This window comes from Scylla paramamosain, chromosome 23, assembly GCF_035594125.1.
Source record: "Scylla paramamosain isolate STU-SP2022 chromosome 23, ASM3559412v1, whole genome shotgun sequence".
NCBI classification, from domain to species: Eukaryota; Metazoa; Arthropoda; class Malacostraca; order Decapoda; family Portunidae; genus Scylla; species Scylla paramamosain.
The window spans coordinates 8,037,986-8,060,485 of NC_087173.1; the positions used below are offsets into that span (position 1 = coordinate 8,037,986).

General features: G+C 43.8%; 1 protein-coding gene and 1 long non-coding RNA gene across 3 annotated transcripts in view; one reads left to right on the forward strand and one right to left on the reverse strand.

The window, feature by feature from the left end:
* Positions 1-22,500, forward strand: part of LOC135112097 (uncharacterized) — a 210,882-nt gene that overhangs the window by 153,765 nt on the left and 34,617 nt on the right. The window lies entirely within an intron of this gene.
* The window catches only part of LOC135112096 (dipeptidase 1-like), a 185,789-nt gene that overhangs the window by 72,005 nt on the left and 91,284 nt on the right, over positions 1-22,500 (reverse strand). For both annotated transcript variants that reach the window (XM_064026058.1, XM_064026059.1), the window contains exons 3-4: positions 3,345-3,771; positions 1,171-1,378 (exon numbers count right to left, since the gene is read on the reverse strand). In XM_064026058.1, coding sequence (XP_063882128.1) covers positions 1,171-1,378; positions 3,345-3,771 — 635 coding nt within the window. The remainder of the gene's footprint in view (positions 1-1,170; positions 1,379-3,344; positions 3,772-22,500) is intronic.

Sequence of the window (22,500 nt, forward strand, 5' to 3'; positions counted from 1 at the left end):
CAGGTAACATGACGCAGGTAGAAAATACGTAGCATTTTATTATTTACCACAAGGGGGATGGATTTTTTTTTTTTTTTTTTTTTTTTACATATTAATTAATAGAGTCTTCTCAAGGGGAAAAAAATCCTGCTCAACTTGCCACTTCCAGAGAATCAAAGTCAAAATGTATTTATTTGGGGTCCAATTACAAGGGATTACAAACAGCAACAAACTTTGAAGTCCCGACTCGGGCTGTTTGATTCCACTCCCCTACACTACATGTTGAGAAAAACTAACCACGACATATATATTGTATAACAGAAGGCAATATAAGAAAAGAAAGAAGGGAATTCGTGCCTAAAAGACATACATTTGTTCAGTAATTACTCATGCGTCCAGCAATGGGAAGGGAAGCTGGATGCGATAAGACAAGAGAAGAGACGGAGGCAGATGTAGAATGACGGATGATTGGCAGCCCGTCCATCATTACAGCCAGCAGGAGGAACAATGAGGAGCTGTATCCATCATTCTGTGACTCGCCTAATGCACGTATAGAAGTGAACGTCTACTCAACGCTCCTCACATTCCCCCTTGCTGGGCGGTAAAAGGCGTCGGTGATCTTGTAGCAGTGACAGGCGCGCGGGGGAGCAGCGGCAGTGATTGTGTTATGGAGCAAGAGGAAGAAAGTGAGATGGAGCACCCGCCTGACGAAGGTTAGGCCATCAAGTGTGGGAGAAGTTGGTCCGCCTTTAGGTTAGGCTGCGTGTCTGGTTAGGGTGAGGGAATGTGTGTTTGCCCTGCTGGCGGGAGGAAGGAAGAAGGGTTCAGGAAAGACTTATCTGTTTAATGGATGATGGAGGAGGTGGAGGTGGGGAGGCAACACAAGGCACTCACCCAGACACTCCCAATACATTGGCAACAGATGGGCACACACAGTAATACATCAACATCACAGGGACAGACATACAGCAACAAAGATATGGCAACACAACTGCACACGGACAAACACAGACACACGGACAGAAACACAGACACACGGACAGAAACACAGACACACACGGACAGAAACACAGACACATGGACAGAGACCCACACACACGGACATAAATACAGACACACATGGAGAGAAACACACAGGCGAACAGAAACGCCGTGACACAGGTAACACTACGACAACACAGCAACACTCACCCGTCGATGAGCGGCACGGTGCTGAGGATGCGGTGGACTCGCGCGAGGGCGTCATGCGGGCGGGGGTGGGCGTCTCGGCGGGCGGCCAGCGGCAGCGCCACCGCCAGCACCACCCCGCCACTCAGCAGTAGCAGCGCCGCCAGCACGCACCAGTGACGCCACGAGTACGCCTCCCACCCTGCCGAGGACACGCCCGCCTGGAGCCTGTCTGTGGGCGAGAGGCACGGCGCGATGTAGTCTGCCTGTTCTGGACTCCAAGTAATGGTTGTTTCTTTCCCTGTAACTGAGCACTTCAATAGTTCTGTAACGTGTGACCTAGTAACCTACCAACCTTGTAAAGTACCTAATGAGTACACTGGTGGCACGCGCGGACACACACACACACACACACACACACACACACACACACACACACACACACACACACACACACACACACACACACACACACACACACACACACACACACACACACACACACACACACACACCAAAAAATACACACCAGGTGGGAGTTTCCTATGATGAAACACCTGTACCTGCTCACCTGCCGAATTTCATTGTTATTGACGCCGCCCCGGTTATGATATTGTTGGCGCGGAAGTAATACACAGGTGTGGTGCGCCAGACGGGAATATATTACAGTTGTTGACACAGTGTTGCATTTATGACGTGGCGACGGGGAGAGAGAGAGAGAGAGAGAGAGAGAGAGAGAGAGAGAGAGAGAGAGAGAGAGAGAGAGAGAGAGAGAGAGAGAGAGAGAGAGAGAGAGAATTGCTCTAAGCAACTCTTACTCTCTAAAGAAAAAGGGACGAAAGAGAATGAAATACAGAGGAAAGTTTAGAGAAAACATTGCTAAGAGAGTGAGAAAAGAATTACTCCCACCTGTTCATTCTCACTGCCTGCTACACACACACACACACACACACACACACACACACACACACACACACACACACACACACACACACACACACACACACACACACACACACACACACACACAGAGAGAGAGAGAGAGAGAGAGAGAGAGAGAGAGAGAGAGAGAGAGAGAGAGAGAGAGAGAGAGAGAGAGAGAGGTTATGCAGAAAAGTTAGAAAGTTTGTACTCCGTTCCGTTTCTCTCTCTCTCTCTCTCTCTCTCTCTCTCTCTCTCTCTCTCTCTCTCTCTCTCTCTCTCTCTCTCTCTCTCTCTCTCTTGTGCGTCGTTCTCAGGATTGTGTGTGTGTGTGTGTGTGTGTGTGTGTGTGTGTGTGTGTGTGTGTGTGTGTGTGTGTGTGTGTGTGTGTGTGTGTGTGTGTGTGTGTGTGTGTGTGTGTGTGTATCTACAGTGCGGCTGCGTGTGTTTGTAATATTTTAGTGATGATGTTTAAAGGTCATCTGATTTACTCTCCTCCAATGCACTCTTCCATACTAATTCTTATCCATCCCTGCATTCTCTCTCTCTCTCTCTCTCTCTCTCTCTCTCTCTCTCTCTCTCTCTCTCTCTCTCTCTCTCTCTCTCTCTCTCTCTCTCTCTCTCTCTCTCTCTCTCTCTCTCTCTCTCTCTCTCTCTCTCTCTCTCTCTCTCTCTCTCTCTCTCTCTCACACACACACACACACACACACACACACACACACACACACACACACACACACACACACACACACACACACACACACACACACACACACACACACACACACACACACACACACACACACACACACACACACACACACACACACATTAAATCAATGTTTTATCTTCCATGTTTTCCCAGAGCTGATGCAGACACAAAGTTTAGGAAAAAATGCAATTTTTTTCTTCATCATCATCTTCCTTATGTTCTTATAGGGGTCACTGTCTTGTTCTCGTTTCTCGAGTTATCACCACCCTTTCAAATATCAAAGCCTCTCATTGTTTGCCTGCCTCGTGACTCCTTTGTGCCTGCCTTCCCTGCACCTCACAGTTATAATCGGCAGCGTAAAACAGTTTGGCTAATATTTTATAGCAAATGTTGCAAAGTTAAAATATTAAGATATTAAAATCCACATTTTCATAATTCTTCAAGTGTAGTGTTTTGTGGACCAACTTTTCCGCGTGTTATTGCTCTGCATTTGTGTATACCATTATTTGTGACTAACACTGATGGTCGCCGCAGTGTGGCGCCCTCCCTGGGGCACTGCACTCACCTTTCTTCTTCTCGTTGGAGTCCTTCTCGTCGGAGAAGGGCGAGTCCGGGTGTTCCCGCTCGAAGGTGTACTCGGAGACGTGGTAGCGCGGCGGCGGCCCCGCGGTGGTCACCACAGTGGCTGCGCGATGGTTTGCCGTCGCCCGCCGACAGCTGACGGGTGTGGCAGATGCCGGCGTGGAGGAGGCAGTCTCCCTTAGGCTCCCGCTGCCCGTCGCGCCCACCAGACTGCCGGAGCCACCCTTGCTGCTGCCGCCGTGCGAGTCCCCCAGGCCAGCAGAAGTGCCACTGCTGCTGCACACTCGCCTGAGGCTACCCCCAAGGCTGCGCGAGGTCTTGGCGCGGTCAGTGGACACCCGCGGAGTGGTGCCGAAGAGGCCGCCGTCCGTGTTCCTCTTGGACACCGAGCCGTTGGGCAGCGGCAGCGTCTGGAACACAAGACAACAACACATAACAATGTGTCCTTTTGTATTTTACTTCAGTACACAGACACAGAATTAGAAGACTTCAGCATGATTGTGTAGAAGTAATCAGATCATAGGCATGTATTCATTTGTATCGCCTCTTTCCACCAAAGCCAGAGTTTGTCATCACCACGCCGAGGGTCATCATCATTCTTCCGAGTCAAACAGGAACTATTCCCTCACCTCCCGGGAGTTCCCCACGCGCCTCACCGCCCACGGCACCCCCACACCCCCAACCCCTCTCCCGCTGCGGCTTACTGAAGTGCCAAATTCAATCAAAGGGCATCACTTAGCAGGAGGAGTCGTGGCGAGAGAGTGGTGAGGTGTTTTGAGCCGCGTCTCTGAACACCGACACGAGCACCGGCGCTCACTCCATCACTGGCGCTGCTCGCTGATTGCGTGCCGCGGGAACTCCCTGAATTGGAAGACACGAGGCAAGCACTAATAAGAGCGGGAAAGAGCTGTGCCTTCCCTTCGCTATAACTTGTACGTGAGGCAAATCAAGAGTTTTAGTGAACTTTGAGATACTTAGAGTCTCGCACCTGCTTAAATCCACTTCACCTGCCTACACCTGCTCGGCAAAACTCTGCACCAGCTTTAATCTCAGAATACTCATTAAGCACCGCAGCTTCACCTTCCCGCTGCACCTAGGTGTGTGTGTGTGTGTGTGTGTGTGTGTGTGTGTGTGTGTGTGTGTGTGTGTGTGTGTGTGTGTGTGTGTGTGTGTGTGTGTGTGTGTATGTGTAGGGGGGTATATTATGTAGGAGGCAGGTGTGTATATTCATTCGTGTGTTCGGCAGGTAGAAGGAGAATATATGCTAATAGTATCTCTCTCTCTCTCTCTCTCTCTCTCTCTCTCTCTCTCTCTCTCTCTCTCTCTCTCTCTCTCTCTCTCTCTCTCTCTCTCTCTCTCTCTCTCTCTCTCTCTCTCTCTCTCTCTCTCTCTCATTACGTTTACGTCGCAAACTCATGTTCATCTTGTTTCCCTTGTTCTGAAAATTTCCCTTCTATTCCCTCCAATCTCTTTCTCTCCCTCCCCTCTTTCGCTCTCTCGCTCGTTTCTTTCCTCATTTCTCATTATCGTCCATTCTTTCCATCACCCATATTCATTTACTTTCCCTTGTTGAAGATTTCTCTCTCTCTCTCTCTCTCTCTCTCTCTCTCTCTCTCTCTCTCTCTCTCTCTCTCTCTCTCTCTCTCTCTCTCTCGTCGTGTTTTCTCCACTACATCACTTCTTTCCTTCCTTTTCTATTTTTCCTTTTCTTTCTACTTTCCCATCCGTTTTCTTTTCCTTTTCGTCATTATCACCATCCTTTTAGTTTTATTATCCTTTTTTTTTACCCATTCCTCTTTCCATTTCCTTTTCATATTATCATTATTCTTTTTCCACATCATCCTCACTTATCTTCCTTTAGTTTGTCGTCATCATATTGTTATTATTTTTTTCCTGTTCACATTGTCCTTCTTTACCTTAGTTATTCTTTTGTTTTATTTTCTCCTCATTTTCATTGTCATTATCATCTTTTCTCTTCATACCATCTTTCCTTAAGCTCTTTGTTCTCACATTTTATCTCTCTTTACCCATTCTTCTCCTCCTCCTCCTCATCATTATCATCATCATCTCTTGTTTCTCCATTTTTCCCTCTTAATCTATTCTCCTCCTCCTCTTAATCTTTTTTTTTCTTCACATCGTCCTTTCTTACTTTATTCCTCATTTCTTTCCTTTTAACCTGTTCTCATATTTTTTTTTTTGTTTCTCAATTTTTCCTGTTTTCCTCATCATCGTCGTTTTTTTTTTATTCTCATCATCATCTTTTCCGTTTGTTCTTTCATCTTTCTATCTTAATCTATCCTCCTCCTCCTCCTCCTCCTCCTCCTCCTCCTCCTCCTCCTCCTCCTCCTCCTCCTCCTCCTCCTCCTCATCATCATCATCATCATCATCATCATCATCTTTTTCTCCAGCTCCTCCATTTTTCTCTAATGATCTCTCTTTCTCTCTTCATCATTATCTTATTCCTCATCACATCATCTTTCCTTACTTACATATTCTTCCGTTATTTTCCCTTTTTTAACTTGTCCTCCTCTTTATTGCCATCATTATCATATTTTCATACCACCATTCCTTAACTTCTTTATTCATACCTATTCTTATCATCTTTTTTTCTCCTATTCCTACATTCTCTCTCTAAATCTATCCTCCTCTTCTTCCTAATCACCCTTTTCTCTCCAGACCATCCATCCTATCTTTCCCAGCTCGTCTATTTTGCCTGCTCGTGCACTAGTCAGCTCCGCCTGCTCAGATCAGTTGTGCTGGGACGCGTGGATTCACCTGATTAGCAAGGTAATGTTGGCCCAGGTAATGTGATGATTCGCTTATTAAAATGAGGCAGCTGCTCCATTGGTGAAAGAGAACAGCGGCAAAATTAAACGCGGGTGCGAGAAATGGAGCGGTGAAAGGAGCGGCTTCCAAATAACGCAGGGAATTGAAACTTGGATCGAAAAATGATACACGGGAAAGAGAGAGAGAAAATAAAAGTTAGGAGAGAGAAAGAGAGGCTGGGGAGAGGTAGGAGAGGGTGAGATGGGGTTTGCGATAGACAGACATACTGAAAGATGAAAAGAAACAGAGACAAAGACACAAAGTAAAAGAAATACACACACAGAGAAAATCAGGCAGAGAAATATTAAACTTAGAGACTAAAAAAGAGAAGTGCAGTTAATGAAGAAAAAATAGAAACAAGGATAGGAGATTGATGCGCCCGAAGGAAAAGTATTGGTGAAAAAAAAAGAACAGAACAAAACATGAATTAGAGAAATATTGAAGGTGGTATAAACGAAGACACGAGAAAGAACAATACAAGAGTGAAAGGCTCACACAAACATAGGACGAAGTGAAAATGTGAATGATGTCAGGGAAAGAAAGAGAAAGAAATGGAGAATATTGAATGAGAGTGCTAAAAAGGAAGTACAAGAAAAGAAATAGTGATTGGAACTTGCAAATAACGAAGGAAATTGAAACACGGCTCGAAGACTGATACATGCGATGGAAAATATTGAAAAAAGAAAATAGTGAAATATTAAAGGTGACGTGAACGAAGATACGAGAACACAAGAACAGTGAAAGACAGAGTGAAACGAACATGCAAGTAATGGAGAAAACAGAAACGCACCCAAGGAAAGAAACGAGGGAAAATAATAAAAATAATATAAAAAACTGGTTAAATATTAAACACGACTAAAAAAACAAAGTACATTAAAAAGGGCAATGAAAACAGCATTCAATTAAAGCTGGAAATGTAAACCTGGACCGAAAAATTAAATACACGGGAAAACAACAACAACAAAAAAATCAATAAGCAGTGAAATGTTAAAGTAACTTGAACGAAGAAACAAAAGAGAAAAGAATAATACAAGACCATTCAAATAATAAAAGACGTAGAAATACAAACTTAAGAATGAAACACGAATAAAAAAAAATAATAAAAAAAGTAAACAATGAAATATTAATTAAAGCGAGCGGAACGAAGCCAAAGAAAGTGCAAGGGAAATGAATAATAACACCCGAATAACAAAGGAAGTAGAAACACAGACCGAATAATGAAACACGAAGGGAAAAATTGTTTAAAAGGAGAAATATCAAATATGACAAGAAACGAGGCCAGTGAGAAAATTCAAGAGAAAGGAAAGATGAAGGGACACTTGAAACAGACAGAAGAATGAAGAAAAGGAACTCAGAAAGGAACAGAAGTATTGAAATATTAAGGATGACATGAGAGAAACAACTAAAAGGAAAATAAATATTAGGTCACGCCATAATTGAGGGTGATTACTGATGCATCGCTATTTGTCGCGTGAAAACAAAGCCAATCAGACCAAACATGAGCTGCAAATCACCACCTGGAAAAAGTTAATTAGACACAGACGCGATAAGGAAGCACACCTGTCACGTAGGGAATTAATTACGAATATACCTGATCCCATAATTAATCTATCACCTGTGCACATGCAGACTCACCTCATTAGGGACAATTAACACTCGATAACACCTGTATTTAATTACCTGGGAACACGCGCAGGTTGGAAATAAGGGACAGAATTATGAGGCGACGCAAGGATTTCAAGGGAGCAGTTAACACGCAGACAAACTTTATTAAATGCACCACCAAGTTTCCACCGCCCCGCCAGGACACGCAAGCAGCGAGAGTAGCAGTGGCAGCAGCACCAGCAGGAGCATTTAGGCAAACGACGGAACACTCGCTTGTTACTGTTGACTGTAACGTGAGCACTTAAGCTGATATTCCAACCTTGCTCCTTGCCTCTTCCTCCTCTTCCACCTCCTCCTCCTCCTTCTCCGGTTTCTCTTCTCTGGTTTTGCTCCTCCTCCTCCTCCTCCTCCTCCTCCTCCTCCTCCGGTTTCTCTCCTCTCGTTTCTCTTCTCTGGTATTGCCCTTCCTCCTACTCTTCCGGTTTCTCTTCTCTGGCTTCTCTCCTCCTCCTACTCCTTCTTCTCCTTCTCCTTCTTCCCATCTCTCTTCCTGTGCCTCCTTCCTTCCTTCCTCCCTTCCTCCTTTCTGTAACTTCGCTTTTCCTTCCTTCATTCCTTTCTCTTATACTGCTCATTGCCTTTCCTCCTTCTCTGCTTCTTCCTCCTAGTCTCAATTTCCTTTCCTCTTCCCGCCTCCTTCCGCCTTTCCTTCCTTACCTCATTTACCTTCCCTCGCCATTCCTTCCGTCCTACCTTCCTCCTGTTCCTTCCCTCCCTTTGTCTCTCATTCCATTTCATTTCGCTCTTTCGTTGCCGCTTTGGAGTTGTAAAAGTTGGAAGCAAATGGCGAATAACAGAGAGAGAGAGAGAGAGAGAGAGAGAGAGAGAGAGAGAGAGAGAGAGAGAGAGAGAGAGAGAGAGAGAGAGAGAGAGAATATATTATTTTTGCACGCTAATTTACGTGTTTAGTGACCATATCGAGAGGACGCATTTCATCATTTCCACGTCTAGTAATAATAGTCATGATAATAATTGTAATGATGATAATAATAACAGGAAATAGAAGAAAAAGAAGAAGAAGAAGAAGAAGAACCAGAATCAGAAGAATTAGGAGAAGAATTAGAAGAAGAAGAAGAAGAATGAAGAAAAGAGTGAGAATAAGAACAGCAGCAGTAGCAAGAACAACAACAACAACAGCACCAGCAGCATCAGCAGCAGCAGCAACAGCAACAACAGAAGAATTAATAAGAAAAGAAAGGAATAATAATAATAATAATAATGAGAAGAAATCATCATCAACAACAACAACAACAACAACAACAACAACACAGCATATCGTTCGCTTGCCGCCAGGTCCTCCCACCCTCGCGTTAACGGTAAATTCAAGCGCGAGTTTCCATCCACTAAAGCGCATTTATAGTGGCATTTAGAGAATTAAATTACCCCCCGGCCACTTCACACTTGGGGGGGACAAGGGGAGGGAACGCGGGGGCAGGCTGAAGGTGGACGGTGACGCTGTGGGTGGCAAGACCGAACATAAAAGTGATATTTACGACACTTCGAACGTTATCAGAATTTTCTGGAGAAGTATCAGAATTTTCTTGAGGACTGGCAGGATTTTGGTGTTTTGAGGTAATTTTCTGTTATCCGAATATTCTGGGGGATACTACAGATTTTTTTTAATGTTGGCTGATCTTTCTGAAGAATTTTATCTGAATTTTCCGTGAATATTAACTTTTCGATATTGATTGATATTGATTTTCGCGAACTGAATTTCCTGGAGATTTTTATATTTACTTTACAGAATTTTTTGGAGGATGATATCAGAATTTTCCTGAGTGCTTACGGAAATATCTGCAAAAAATCTGAATTTTTTAGTACTTAAAGAAATTATGGGGGCATTTTATTAGAATTTTTTTAGTGTTTACCGAGTTTTCTGTAACATTTTATCAGAGTCCTGTTGAGTGTTAACTGAATATTCTGGAGCATTTTATCAGAATCTTGGATGTTTCCTAAATTATCTGAAGCATTTTATCACAATTTATTTAAAGGATCTGCATTTTTAAACATTTTCTTAATTATCATCTTCCTTATAAACAAAAAAATCTTGGAGTAATCAGAACATTTTTAAGAGCGAAATTGGACTGAGACGAGGAGGAGGAGGCGGAGGCGGCGGCGGCGGCGGCGGCGGCGGCGGCGGCGGCGGCGGCGGCGGCGGCGGAGACGGAGACGGAGGCGGCGGCGACGGTCCAGTGTTAGAGGGAAGGAAAAACAGGTAATAAGAGAATCTGCTGACGGAGGGAAAATGTACTAATGAGTGATAAATGAAGCAAGGAAGAAATTACCACGAATAAAAAGGGGGGGGGAAAAAAGGACACCCATGTGAGAGAGAGAGAGAGAGAGAGAGAGAGAGAGAGAGAGAGAGAGAGAGAGAGAGAGAGAGAATAACTGATAGAGATAATATAAATGGTATAAAAACACCACAAGCTACTTGGGAAAATGGAGGAAAAGGAAAGAAAAGGAATAAAGGGAAGACATGATAAAGAGAAATAAGTAAAGATAGATGAGGAAGAGAAAAGCTACACAAAGTTTCCACGAAAATAAATCTTTTCAACCAAACATGAGAGAGAGAGAGAGAGAGAGAGAGAGAGAGAGAGAGAGAGAGAGAGAGAGAGAGAGAGAGGGGGTGGAGAGAGCAAGGTGAGTGTTTTCCCTCTTTCATGTTCAAACTGAATTATTGAAGGAAATTTTGGAAAGTGAAAGCAAAGAATGTTTTGAAAATGCACCAAATGGAAAGACATGAACTCAAAATTTGCTCATGAATTTTGAAAAAGCAAATAATTTTTCCAGAGAGAGAGAGAGAGAGAGAGAGAGAGAGAGAGAGAGAGAGAGAGAGAGAGAGAGAGAGAGAGAGAGAAATAAAACACATAAAAAGTCGAGTGGAAAGGAGGAAAAATAAATAATAAAATAAAGGCAGAGGAAAGGAAAGGATAAGAAAGTAAAGGATGGGAAAGAAAATATAAATGAAAGCAAAGATAGTAATAGAAAAAAGAGGCAGGGAAAGAAAATAAACAAGAAAATAAAGGAATATTAGAGGAAGGGAAGGAAAATGAAGAGGGACAAAAAGCAAAGTAAAGGAGAAAGAAGAAAATGAAAAAAAAAGGAAATGGAAGAGAAAAGTTAGACGGAAACTAAGAAAACGAAAGGAGAGGAATGAAGGAGAAGTAAAGGGAAAGAAAGGGAGGAGGAGAGAATAGGAAAGAGAAGGGAAAGGAAGGGTAAATGTCTTGAGCTTTCACACTATCTCATTTTTCTCAAGTTCAAAAGCGCTAAAGTTTGGACGTTTCAAATTTCACCTTTATCTCCTATGTTCCCTTTTATTGTCGTGTTTGTTTCCTTCTGTTCGTCTGCTTATTTCCGTTTATTTATCCCATGTGTTTCGTGTTTCCTTCAATTTGTAAGCATCTTCCTTCCTATTTATTTATTTTATTGTTTCCTTTCTTTTGTTGTTTCCTTTCCATCTCCTTCGTAACTTCCTGGTCCTTTTTTTTTCCCCCTTTTCTTCCTTTTCAGCTTTCGGTTCAGTTTCTTCTTTTCTTACTGTCCTTAATCAATCACTCATCCTCATTCTCATTTCCTTCCTCTTTTCTCATCTCTCTCTCTCTCTCTCTCTCTCTCTCTCTCTCTCTCTCTCTCTCTCTCTCTCTCTCTCTCTCTCTCTCTCTCTCTCTCTCTCTCTCTCTCTCTCTCTCTCTCTCTCTCTCTCTCTCTCTCTCTCTCTCTGCCCCCAAGGTAAATCTGTTATGTAAATTTAACTTTAAGAAGTGTGGAGAGAGAGAGAGAGAGAGAGAGAGAGAGAGAGAGAGAGAGAGAGAGAGAGAGAGAGAGAGAGAGAGAGCAGATATCCACGTGTGACTAACAAACACTAAAAACTAACTTTTCACTGAATGATCGCTGTCTTGTCTTGCTGTGTGTGTGTGTGTGTGTGTGTGTGTGTGTGTGTGTGTGTGTGTGTGTGTGTGTGTGTGTGTGTGTGTGTGTGTGTGTTTCTTTGCTGTTTGTTATGTTTAAGGGGCAAAGTTCAAAGTTGGGAATTTCGTCCGCCCTAGCTGTGTGTGTGTGTGTGTGTGTGTGTGTGTGTGTGTGTGTGTGTGTGTGTGTGTGTGTGTGTGTGTGGGGCAGGTGCAAGTGTGCGAATGCTATTTATGTTATTTTTATCATGCCATTTTCCCCACAAACTTCATAGGTTGTGGTGTGAAAAAAAACGTAAAAAAAAAAAAAACGAAAAAAAAACGAAAACGGAAAAAAAAACACTGGGTATCACTTTCATCGTTTCAGTAAAAATATGCAACTTTCTTTCAGGATTTTGTTGAAGGGAAATTTCAGTCCTAGAACCCGTGGGCTGAAGGATTCCCCTCAGACAGGTGGGGGAAACAAAACGTGTCCCTGCAGGGTATCGGGGATGAAGCGAGGAGCCTTAAAGCGCCGCCGGAATCCAAATATTTTCTCTACCTGTTCTTTCATTCCTCCCCGCCCTCCTCCTTCTCCTCCTCCTCTTCTTCCCTCCTTCTTAAATTGGTGTTGCTGCTGTTATTCCTCCTTCTTCAATCTTTCCTTCTTAACCTCCTCCTCCTCCTCCTACAATCCTTCCTTCTTAACCTCCTCCTCCTCCTCCTCCTCCTCCTCCTCCTCCTCCTCCTCCTCCTCCTCCTCCTCCTCCTCCTCCTCCTCAAAAACGCGTCAAAATCCAAAACATTTCCTCTTCCTATTCTTTTCTTCTCCCATTTTCCTTCCTTTCTTAGGCTCTCTCTCTCTCTCTCTCTCTCTCTCTCTCTCTCTCTCTCTCTCTCTCTCTCTCTCTCTCTCTCTCTCTCTCTCTCTCTCTCTCTCTCTCTCTCTCTCTCTCTCTCTCTCTCCTCCCCTTCCGTTTCTTCCCTTTCTTAAACCTTTCCTTTCATCTCTCCTCATCCTCCTGTCCTTGCACCCTCTCCTCCTCTTCCCCTCACCCTCCTCTTCCCCTCACCTTCCGCTCCTTCATCTCCTCCAGCAAGAAAAACACGCCGGATATACACTGTGTCTCACCTGAAGCAGCAAAATCTCTCACCTGGTTAGAGGAAGAAAAACCATAATTAGGAAACACCACCTGAGGAACTGCGCGGCTTCCTCAGGTGAGGCCTCGTATTAACCTCCCTTCCTAAGCCTGTCATGAGCACCTGGCGGATCATTAACACCTGTCTTATGCCAAGGGGAGGGAGGAGAGGAGAGGATGTGCTTGAATATTATACACCTCCTATCTGTGACTGCCTGTGAGTATTAATTAGAATGTTCCTAAAGCAGGTGAGAGAGAGAGAGAGAGAGAGAGAGAGAGAGAGAGAGAGAGAGAGAGAGAGAGAGAGAGAGAGAGAGAGAGAGAGAGAGAGAGGCAAGGAAGTGTTGGGATTTTTTAAGAGGAAAAATGGAAGGGAAGGGGAGAGAGAGAGAGAGAGAGAGAGAGAGAGAGAGAGAGAGAGAGAGAGAGAGAGAGAGAGAGAGAGAGAGAGAGAGAGAGAGAGGAAATGGAAGGAAGTGTTTAGCATATTTTTTTGAGAAAAGGAAAAATTTAAGAGAAGGAAAGGGAGGGAGAGAGAGAGAGAGAGAGAGAGAGAGAGAGAGAGAGAGAGAGAGAGAGAGAGAGAGAGAGAGACCTGGGATGATTTGAGGCATATTTCATCAATGCCTGGATGTGTACGAACTTCCTGAAAATTAACCCTTTCTCTCGCATCACCTCCTCCTCCTCCTCCTCCTCCTCCTCCTCCTCCTCCTCCTCCTCCTCCTCCTCCTCCTCCTCCTCCATGCCGCCAAACGAAAGGCAGCGCGTCAGCAAACACACAAGAGGGGAATTAGAATAACAAAGGGCACACGGTGATGGCAGTGGAAGCGTGTGGAAGGAAGAGTGCCGTTTGAGAGTCTTTTGTTTCGCGGCTTAATGTACATAAAGTTAAGGAACAGTTCTGTATCACCGCGCGCTCATTGGGGGTGGGGAGGAGGAGGAGGAAGAGGAGGAGGAGGAGGAGGAGGAGGGCAAAGTGTGGAAGTCTTATGTATTGTTGTTTGAATCAGTTTCCTCTTTATCTTTCCTCCGCTTGTTTTTATCTTTATCTCTACTTTTCCTTTTTTTTCACTTATGTACTGTTTTCTTTTTCCCCTTACATCTTCTGTCTAGTGATTCTGTTTTCTCTATATACGTTAATTCATTTTCTGTTCATTTTCTGCTCCTGTTTTTATCATTCTTTACTTCATCTCGTTTTCCATTTATGTTTTTCTCTCTTATCGATGCTTTTCCTCCATCTCTTCAATCATTCTTTCCACTTTTTCTTCTTTAACCCTTTTTTTTTTTTTCAATATGTTAATTCTTGTCCGTATTTTTTTCATTCTATCCTCCTAATCTCTAATAATTTCCCTTCTTCTACCGTCTATGTTGTTATTGTTACTCTTTCCCTTATCTCTCTCTCCATATTTTCCTTACCTTATTGTTTTTCCTTCCCCTTTCCCCCTTCCTCTTCTCCTTTCGTCTTCTACTTATCCATCCTTTTCATCTCTTACTGTTTCCCTTTCCCCTTTTCTGTTTCACTTATCTCTACTCTCCTCTTTTTCCCCTTCCCTTATTTCTTCTACCTGTCCAACTTCTCCCCTCTGTTCTCTTCCCCTTCTACCTGTCCTTTATTTTTCTTCGCCATTGTTTTCCCCAGACGGACTTTCTCCTGTTCATGTTTTTTCCCTTCCCTTTCTCTTCTTTTCTTCTGCACCTGTTCATGTTCTCTCCTTTCATTTGCTATTTCCCATTCCTTTTGTTCTCCCAGTGCGTTTTTACTCCCACGTCTTCCCTTCCTGTCCTCTGCTTCCTCTTCCTTTCGTCCATTCCCAGCCTTCCTCTTCCCTTCCAAGCTCTTACCAGTCTTCCTCATCCCTCTCAGGCACTCTCAGCTCTCCCCAACGTTTCTTGCTCCTCCTCAGCCTTCCTTGTCTCTTCCAGGCACTCCCAAGCTTACCTTACCCTTCCTCGTTGCTCCCCAGCCTTCTTCGTCCTTTATTACTCTTTCTCTTCCCTTTCTAGCGTTCTTCGTCCCTCTAGCCCATCTGTCCTCGGCCCTTTCCATGTACAGCCATCCTACCCCCAGTGTTAACCCTCCTCGCTTTTCTATCCCATCCTTATTTTCCTCGCTCCTCTCCAGCCTTCCTAGCCCATCCTTAATCTTCCTCGCTCCTCTCCAGCCATCTCTGCCCATCCTTCAGTCTTCTCCTCCCTGTTCTGTCCTTCCTGCCTCCTGACGCCCCAGTAACCTCCTTTCTCCTCCCTTGGCGGTGCTGGTCTCGCAGGTCCTCTGTTTGGGTATCGATTGACATCTCATTAGAATGGAAAATGATGTGTTATTGGCTATGCCTAATTAGCGGCGTTACTCCTGCCCCCCCCCCCCCTCCTCCTCCCCCCACAAACTCCATCCCTCCTTCTCTTCACGTCTGTACTCCCAGCCTCTCTTTCTCTCGCCTCGTCGCCTCCTTTGCCTCCCTCCACCTGTTCTCTCTCTCTCTCTCTCTCTCTCTCTCTCTCTCTCTCTCTCTCTCTCTCTCTCTCTCTCTCTCTCTCTCTCTCTCTCTCTCTCTCTCTCTCTCTCTCTCTCTCTCTCTCTCTCTCTCTCTCTCTCTCTCTCTCTCTCTCTCTCTCTCTCTCTCTCTCTCTCTCCTAATGCCCTTGTTCTGCTATTGATTCTCGTCACACACAAAGGAGTAATGAGATCCATGTTATTTTCCCAGGCCAGGTTGTTACGCGCCTCACTGTGCTGGTCTCGCCTCGCCTCGCCTTCACCAGCACCTTATGTTCTCGTCGCGTCATGTTTTCATCTCGTGTTTCTCGTCAACTCCATCTGTCACCTTCTTACTTTCGTTTTCCTGGTTGTTGTTCGTTCTAGTTAGTGTCTTGATTTGGCCTCGTCTCGTCTCGTCTCGTCTCGTCTCGTCTGGTCTCCAGGTTGTTTTCATGTTCTAATTCTCCTCTGTATTGCGATCTCTTCCTCTTTTCCTGTCCGTCGCCCTGGTGTTGTTCTCCTCGATGTCAGCTTTGCCTCTCGTCTCGCCTCGTCGTCATCATCTGTGCTTTTTCATCAAGTCAATGTTTCATCAAGTCCTCGTCATCGCAATCAGTTCACCTTTTACTTCTCTTCCCTCGGGTGTTCTTTATTCCGGCGTGTCGGTGTGCCAGCCTCGTCATCGTCTCCTCATCGCGTCGTCTCCACTAGCAGGTTATGTCCCGGCCTTCATCAGGTCCTCGTCAATGCAATCTGTTCCGCGTCCCTTCGCTGCGACGGGAATATATCGCCGCCCGCCCCACAACATCACCCTTCGCGCCGCCCGTAAACATTTTTCTCCCTGACGTGACTGACGCAGCCCCGCCCCCGCGCCGCCGTCAGCAGTGCCTCACATGACCCGCGCCGTCAGGACATGGCGGCGGCGGCAAGTCACTATATCACTATTATTGGAAATGATGAAAAATGATATCTCGTAGTTTACTTTTTTTCCCACTATTTTCTTTTCTTACGGGCCTATAAATATAACGCATATCCCAGGCAACCGACACCCGCACCTCGTCACTGGAGTCCTTCCCTGCGAGTTCTACTGTATCCTGCACTGGCTGCCGAGGAGCGCTTATACGTAAGGAACTGGTTCACTGGTGGCGGGGGACAGATGAAGGAGATAGAAGGAAGATAACACTAGGGCTGCAAAGGAGAGATCCAATAGCTAATGACTTGCTTGTGTGTGTGTGAGAGAGAGTGTGGGTGTTGATGTGGGTGTGTGTGAGTGCGTATGGTGGTGATTAGACATGAGTAGATATGAAAGCGTGAGGGCAAGAACGTGTATTAGTGACGGTGACAGAACCCACATCATCCACATTCACACAGTGGCTCAGTGGTTAAGTCCTTGCGAAACAAATACATTAACGCGTTCGAGTACATTTTACAAAAGAGAGAGAGAGAGAGAGAGAGAGAGAGAGAGAGAGAGAGAGAGAGAGAGAGAGAGAGAGAGAGAAGCAAAGAGACAGACAGAGACCGACCTACCGACGCCTACAGACCGCATCCTCACACACACACACACACACACACACACACACACACACACACACACACACACACACACACACACACACACACACACACACACACACACACACACACACACACACACACACACACACACACACACCGTCCCTTCATCCCCGCTATTGCTTCCTCTGCCTGTCAGTCTCTCTCCCAGGTCAGTGTAGCCCCGCGGCTTTGTGTCGAGCTGGTGAGGGAGGGAACAGTGCTACATCGCGACAATCAAGACCGTGACACACACACCGCACCGGGAGATGGGATGCACGCCCACTAGTTCACTGGCCAGAGGGTAGAGGCGTTTGTTGCCCCCTCACCCCTTCCCTCCATCACCCCTTTCCCCGGCGCCGCTCCTCACTGAGACTAAATAAAGGAAATGTTAGTTTTACTTGTATGATAATAACTACGATGTCTTCTTTGTAAAAATGCTTAGAAAAAAAAAAAAAAAAAGGTCCGTTTCGTGTAACTGTGAGGTTTGTGTTTGTACAGAGATTAAAAAATAGGCTCATTTAATTAAAGCCAGTCTGTATGCTCTCTCTCTCTCTCTCTCTCTCTCTCTCTCTCTCTCTCTCTCTCTCTCTCTCTCTCTCTCTCTCTCTCTCTCTCTCTCTCTCTCTCTCTCTCTCTCTCTCTCTCTCTCTCTCTCTCTCTCTCTCTCTCTCTCGTCAGCCATTTTATTACATTCCTCGGTAACCTTGGCAATGTTTGAGGCGAAAGGGAGGAAGAGGGAGAGAAGGGAGAGCAGAAGAGGAGAGGAAGACAGGCGAGCGAGTGAGCGAGTGAGTGAATGAGTGAGTGAGTGAGGGAGGGAGGGAGGGAAAGGAGAGGAGAGGAGAGGAGAGGAAAGGCTCAGCGAGGACCTTAATTACAAGAGGAACAGGTATTGGGAAGGTAACTAACAATGCTCTGGGATATTCGCCTCCAGGTAAATGTTATGAAATAGTCGTGGCGGGAAACACAGTACGGAGCATCTCTCTCTCCATCTTGCCTCGGGTGGAGCATTGAGTGGCGCCAAAAACTAATTAGAGCACTTTTTTTTTTTTTTTTTCTCCCCGTGTTTTCATTCCTCGAAACTTGAAATTCCTTCCGTTCATTTCGGAGGGATGGGTGGGTGGGGGAGTGGAGTTCAGGTGTGGTAATCTGCGATGCGACGCCCTCTGATGGTGATTCTTTAGTATTTTTGTCGTAACTCTTTCACTCTTTCCCAATTTCCTTGTCGGTCTCTCAACTTTAAAATTGCTCATCCCTCCACCCCTGAAATTCCTCCAGTTCCTCCTCCTCCTCCTCCTCCTCCTCCTCCTCCTCCTCCTCCTCCTCCTCCTCGGTCGTGGTGGGGAGAAGAGGACTTAGGTGTGGTAATTAGTGACACGCCGCTCCTCACGCCTTGCTTGTGCTTCCCCGATCCTCCGCGGCCTGTACGTGTATCTTTTCTCTTCTACTTTTTTTTTTTATCTTTGTTTTCTTTTCTTTTGCTTTCATGGTTTTATATATTTTTTTTTTCAACTTTTCTCTTGCTTTATTTTATTTTTTGTATGCCGTTCTCCTTTTTATTTCCTTTTTTTTTTTTATTACGTAATCTACTTTCATATCTTTCTTACTTTTTGCTATTACTCATTTATTTATTCCGACTTCTCTTATTCTCGTTTTTCTTTTCGTTTTCTTTATTACGAAATCTACTTTTATACTTTTACTTTTTTTTTCTCTTATTCCTTCATTTTATTCCAACTCTTACATTATTTCTCCATTTCCTTATTTTTTTTTCTGTTCATTTACTACGAGTGTTTTTGTTTTAATTTCTTGTCCCCAGTTTTTCCGCTTCTCTTCTTTTCTCTTACTTTCCCGTATTTGTTTTCTTTTCCTCCCGCTTTTCCCTACTTTTTTTGTTTCCCCTTTCTTCCTTCCAGATTATATTCTCTTGTCCTTTATATTTTACTGTTTCTTGTTAACCATAATTTAACTTTTTACATTCTTATTTAACACTGTGGTATGAATATTTCAACATTTATTTTATACCATTATTATTATTATTATTATCATTATTTTTATTATCATCAGTAGTAGTAGTAGTAGTAGTAGTAGTAGTAGTAGTAGTAGTAGTAGTGCCATTTACGCAGAGTTCACTAGGTTTTTGTGAAGGTAATTATTTCAAATTAGTGTTTTACAGGTGAAGTGGAGGCCAAGGATACAAAATACAATTAAGAAAAAAAAAAAAAACTTGCTAAATTATGTGTGTGGATAATGCTACGCGCGATAATATATTTTAGATATTACTCCTCCTCCTCCTCCTCCTCCTCCTCCTCCTCTTCCTCTTCCTCTACTAGTACCACTACTACTACTACTACTACTACTACTACTACTACTACTACTACTACTACTACTACTACTACTACTACTACTACTACGTTTCCATAATGGTACTACTAATACTACAAGTAATACTAATTTCCCTAATAGATTTTTTTTTTTTAACCTGAGAGAGAGAGAGAGAGAGAGAGAGAGAGAGAGAGAGAGAGAGAGAGAGAGAGAGAGAGAGAGAGAGAGAGAGAGAGAGAGAGAGAGAGAGAGAAGCAGACAAACATTGCTGAGCGTTCTTCCTGAAATTAGGCAAAGAGATGTAGGTTTGTTTTCTTTGCATTACGAAGCAACTGAAGCGAATCTGAGCAACTGAATCCGAATCACGAGCAAGGTTTGAAGTCTGATACGAGCGAACCAGGAAGATTCTCTGGATAATAACGCAACAGGGTAAAAGAATGAACACAGAGAGATGATGAGAAAATACTTAATTCATGAGACCTTGGGCATGAGATAGCGAATGTGGGAAGAGGAGGAGGAGGGGGAGGAGGAGAAAAAGAGGAAGAAGAAAGAGGAGGATGGGAAAATGTGACTAAAGGAAGGAAAGAACGAGGAAGAGCAGGAATTGAGTCTTATCGAGATGTGAGGAAAGGAAGAAAGCGTTAAAGATTGTGAGAAAGTGAGGATTAGGATAGGAAGGAAGAAGTGATGAGAGAAAGAAGAAATAGAAGGAGGAATAAAATTAAAGACGTAATTCCAATTTGAAGGACAGAAAATTTAAGGAAGAGGAAGAGAAAAAAGAACACGAAGATGAAGACAATAGGAGGAGGAGGAGGAGGAGGAAGAAGAAGAAATGATGATAAAGGAAGGACGGAAGGAAGGACGCAAGAGGAGTAAGAAGAGTAGGAATTGAGGAGGAGAAATGAGAAACTGGGAATTACAATAGGAAGGAAGAAAAGGTGATGAAAGAAAGGTAGAGAAGAAGGAAGGATAGAATTAAAGACATTACAGAAACAAAGAACTGAAGATTTAAGGAAGAGGAAGAGGAGAAAGAACACGGAGAGACGGAAGGAAAGAAACCTCAGAATGAAAAATGAAAAATGAAACAAACGAAACAGAGAAAAGAAAGTGGGAATAAAACAGAAGTGAAGATAAAATAAGTAAGGAAAATATAAACGAAATGAGAGTAGAGGAAAAGACAAGAGAAGAGCAGGAGGAGGAGAGGGAAGAGAAATGGAGACATTATCGAGAGGAGAGAAAAGTAGGAGGTGAGGAGAGAAAGGAAGGAAGAAAGAAAGAGGAAGGAGAAATGGAGGGAAAAAGAGGAATTCTGCTAACGAGTAATGATTTTCTTTTTTCTTTTTTTTTTTTTTTTTTTTTTTGTCCTCACGCGAACTTTTTTTCAATTTATTATTTATTTCACTTATATTTTTTTTCGCTCATATGTTTCTTTTTTGCCTTCCCTTTGTTAATAACGCGACGAAAATTGGATGTGCTATAGTGAAATATTTTGCAGCTCATATAATAGTTATGCAGATTTTTTGACGTCCACTGCTCTCTCTCTCTCTCTCTCTCTCTCTCTCTCTCTCTCTCTCTCTCTCTCTCTCTCTCTCTCTCTCTCTCTCTCTCTCTCTCTCTCTCTCTCTCTCTCTCTCTCTCTCTCTCTCTCTAGATGAAAAGAAAATTTAGGTGAAAATTTATACTAGAGGATGAAAGGAAATAAATAAACTACTAGAGAGAGAGAGAGAGAGAGAGAGAGAGAGAGAGAGAGAGAGAGAGAGAGAGAGAGAGAGAGACATTAGGGGGAAGGTGTCATTAGTGCTATCAGCGTGTCAAGATATACGAGCACAGGTAATACACAGGTGTGGGCGTGAAAACAAAGCGTGATGGGGCGACACGTGACTCGCTAAGGTGTGGCGGCGCTCCTGGATCACACCCGGCTCCCTGCACACCTGTTGATTGATGGGCCTACCTGCGCTGCCTTGCTGGATTACCTGAATTGGGGATGGTTGCCAGCTTATATTTATTTTCTTTTTTGCTCCATTTTCAGTCATTTTCTCCTTTTTCTTCCTCTTCCTCGTTTTGTAGTTGAACTTTTTCTCTTTTCCATTTTTTTTTTTTTTTTAGTTATTCTATGTAGTAATCACAGCCACTCTTTTCCATTCACGTTTCTTTTTTTTTTTTTTGTCATATTTTCAAACATTCTCTCTCTCATAATGTCCTTTTTTTAGTCACACGCTATCTTCTCTCTTCACACCTTGTCACCTTTCCACTCCCACACCTCCAGTCACGCTCATGAAGCAGTCACATGATGTATACTTTCTAATATCCAGAAAGTCTCATTATCTTTCGTCTTTTTTTCTTTTTTTATTCACAGTCACACATTTCCTTCCTCTTGCATGTATCTTTGCATGTATTCCAGTCACACTTCATCACTCAAAATCCTCTTCTAGTCTCTCCCAGTCATTCAGGTTTTCCAGTCACACATTCTTTCCAGTGCTCCGTTTTCCCTCCCAGTGTCACATGATGGCTGGCGGGTCCCATAACGCCTTCCTTGATCTGTTTCTGTCACGGATCCTTCTTTGTGTTGGATTGCGTTATTCCCTTTATGTATTTCCTCCTCACTCAAACGCGTCACCCCTAAATCGTCTTGATATCCCCCTGCCAACACCCTCTTATCACCCTGTTATCACCCTCGTTACCGCCATCGAGCTGAGGGTGCCGTAAGTGCTGAGTTAAAACCAAAACAGGGGTGTCGAGCCTTCGCACAGACAAAGGATATAAATGAATTGCTCTTGCCGTTGAAGCACAAGAGCTGAAACAAATAAAATGAAAAATGAACACGGAACAACAGTATAGATAAATGTTGATTTCCTAAATAACTAATATATTCTTTGTTTTCCCTCAGGCACTATTGTTGTGAAATTTCTATTGCACCTCTTTTGGCAGTCACCCTGTTAGCTGTTGCAGTGCACTTTTATAACAGTTTTCATTTCCTAAATAACGATCTTTATACATTTTCTCTTCATACGCAATTCTTAAAATATTCTTTCATCTTTATCGTCTATCACTAGTTTCCAGTTACAGTTGCAGTGCTTTAACTGTTTCACTGTGGTATGCAACAATTCACGGCACTGAAAGCAACGTATGGAATATTTATACACATTCACGAGAAAGGAACTAAAGAAAGAATAGGTTTCGCAACTTCTAGCCAGTATAACGTTTGGAAGTGACTGTAGGACTAGAAAAAACTAGAAAAAAAGGTCAGTGTGGATAGTAATTAAGGAAAGC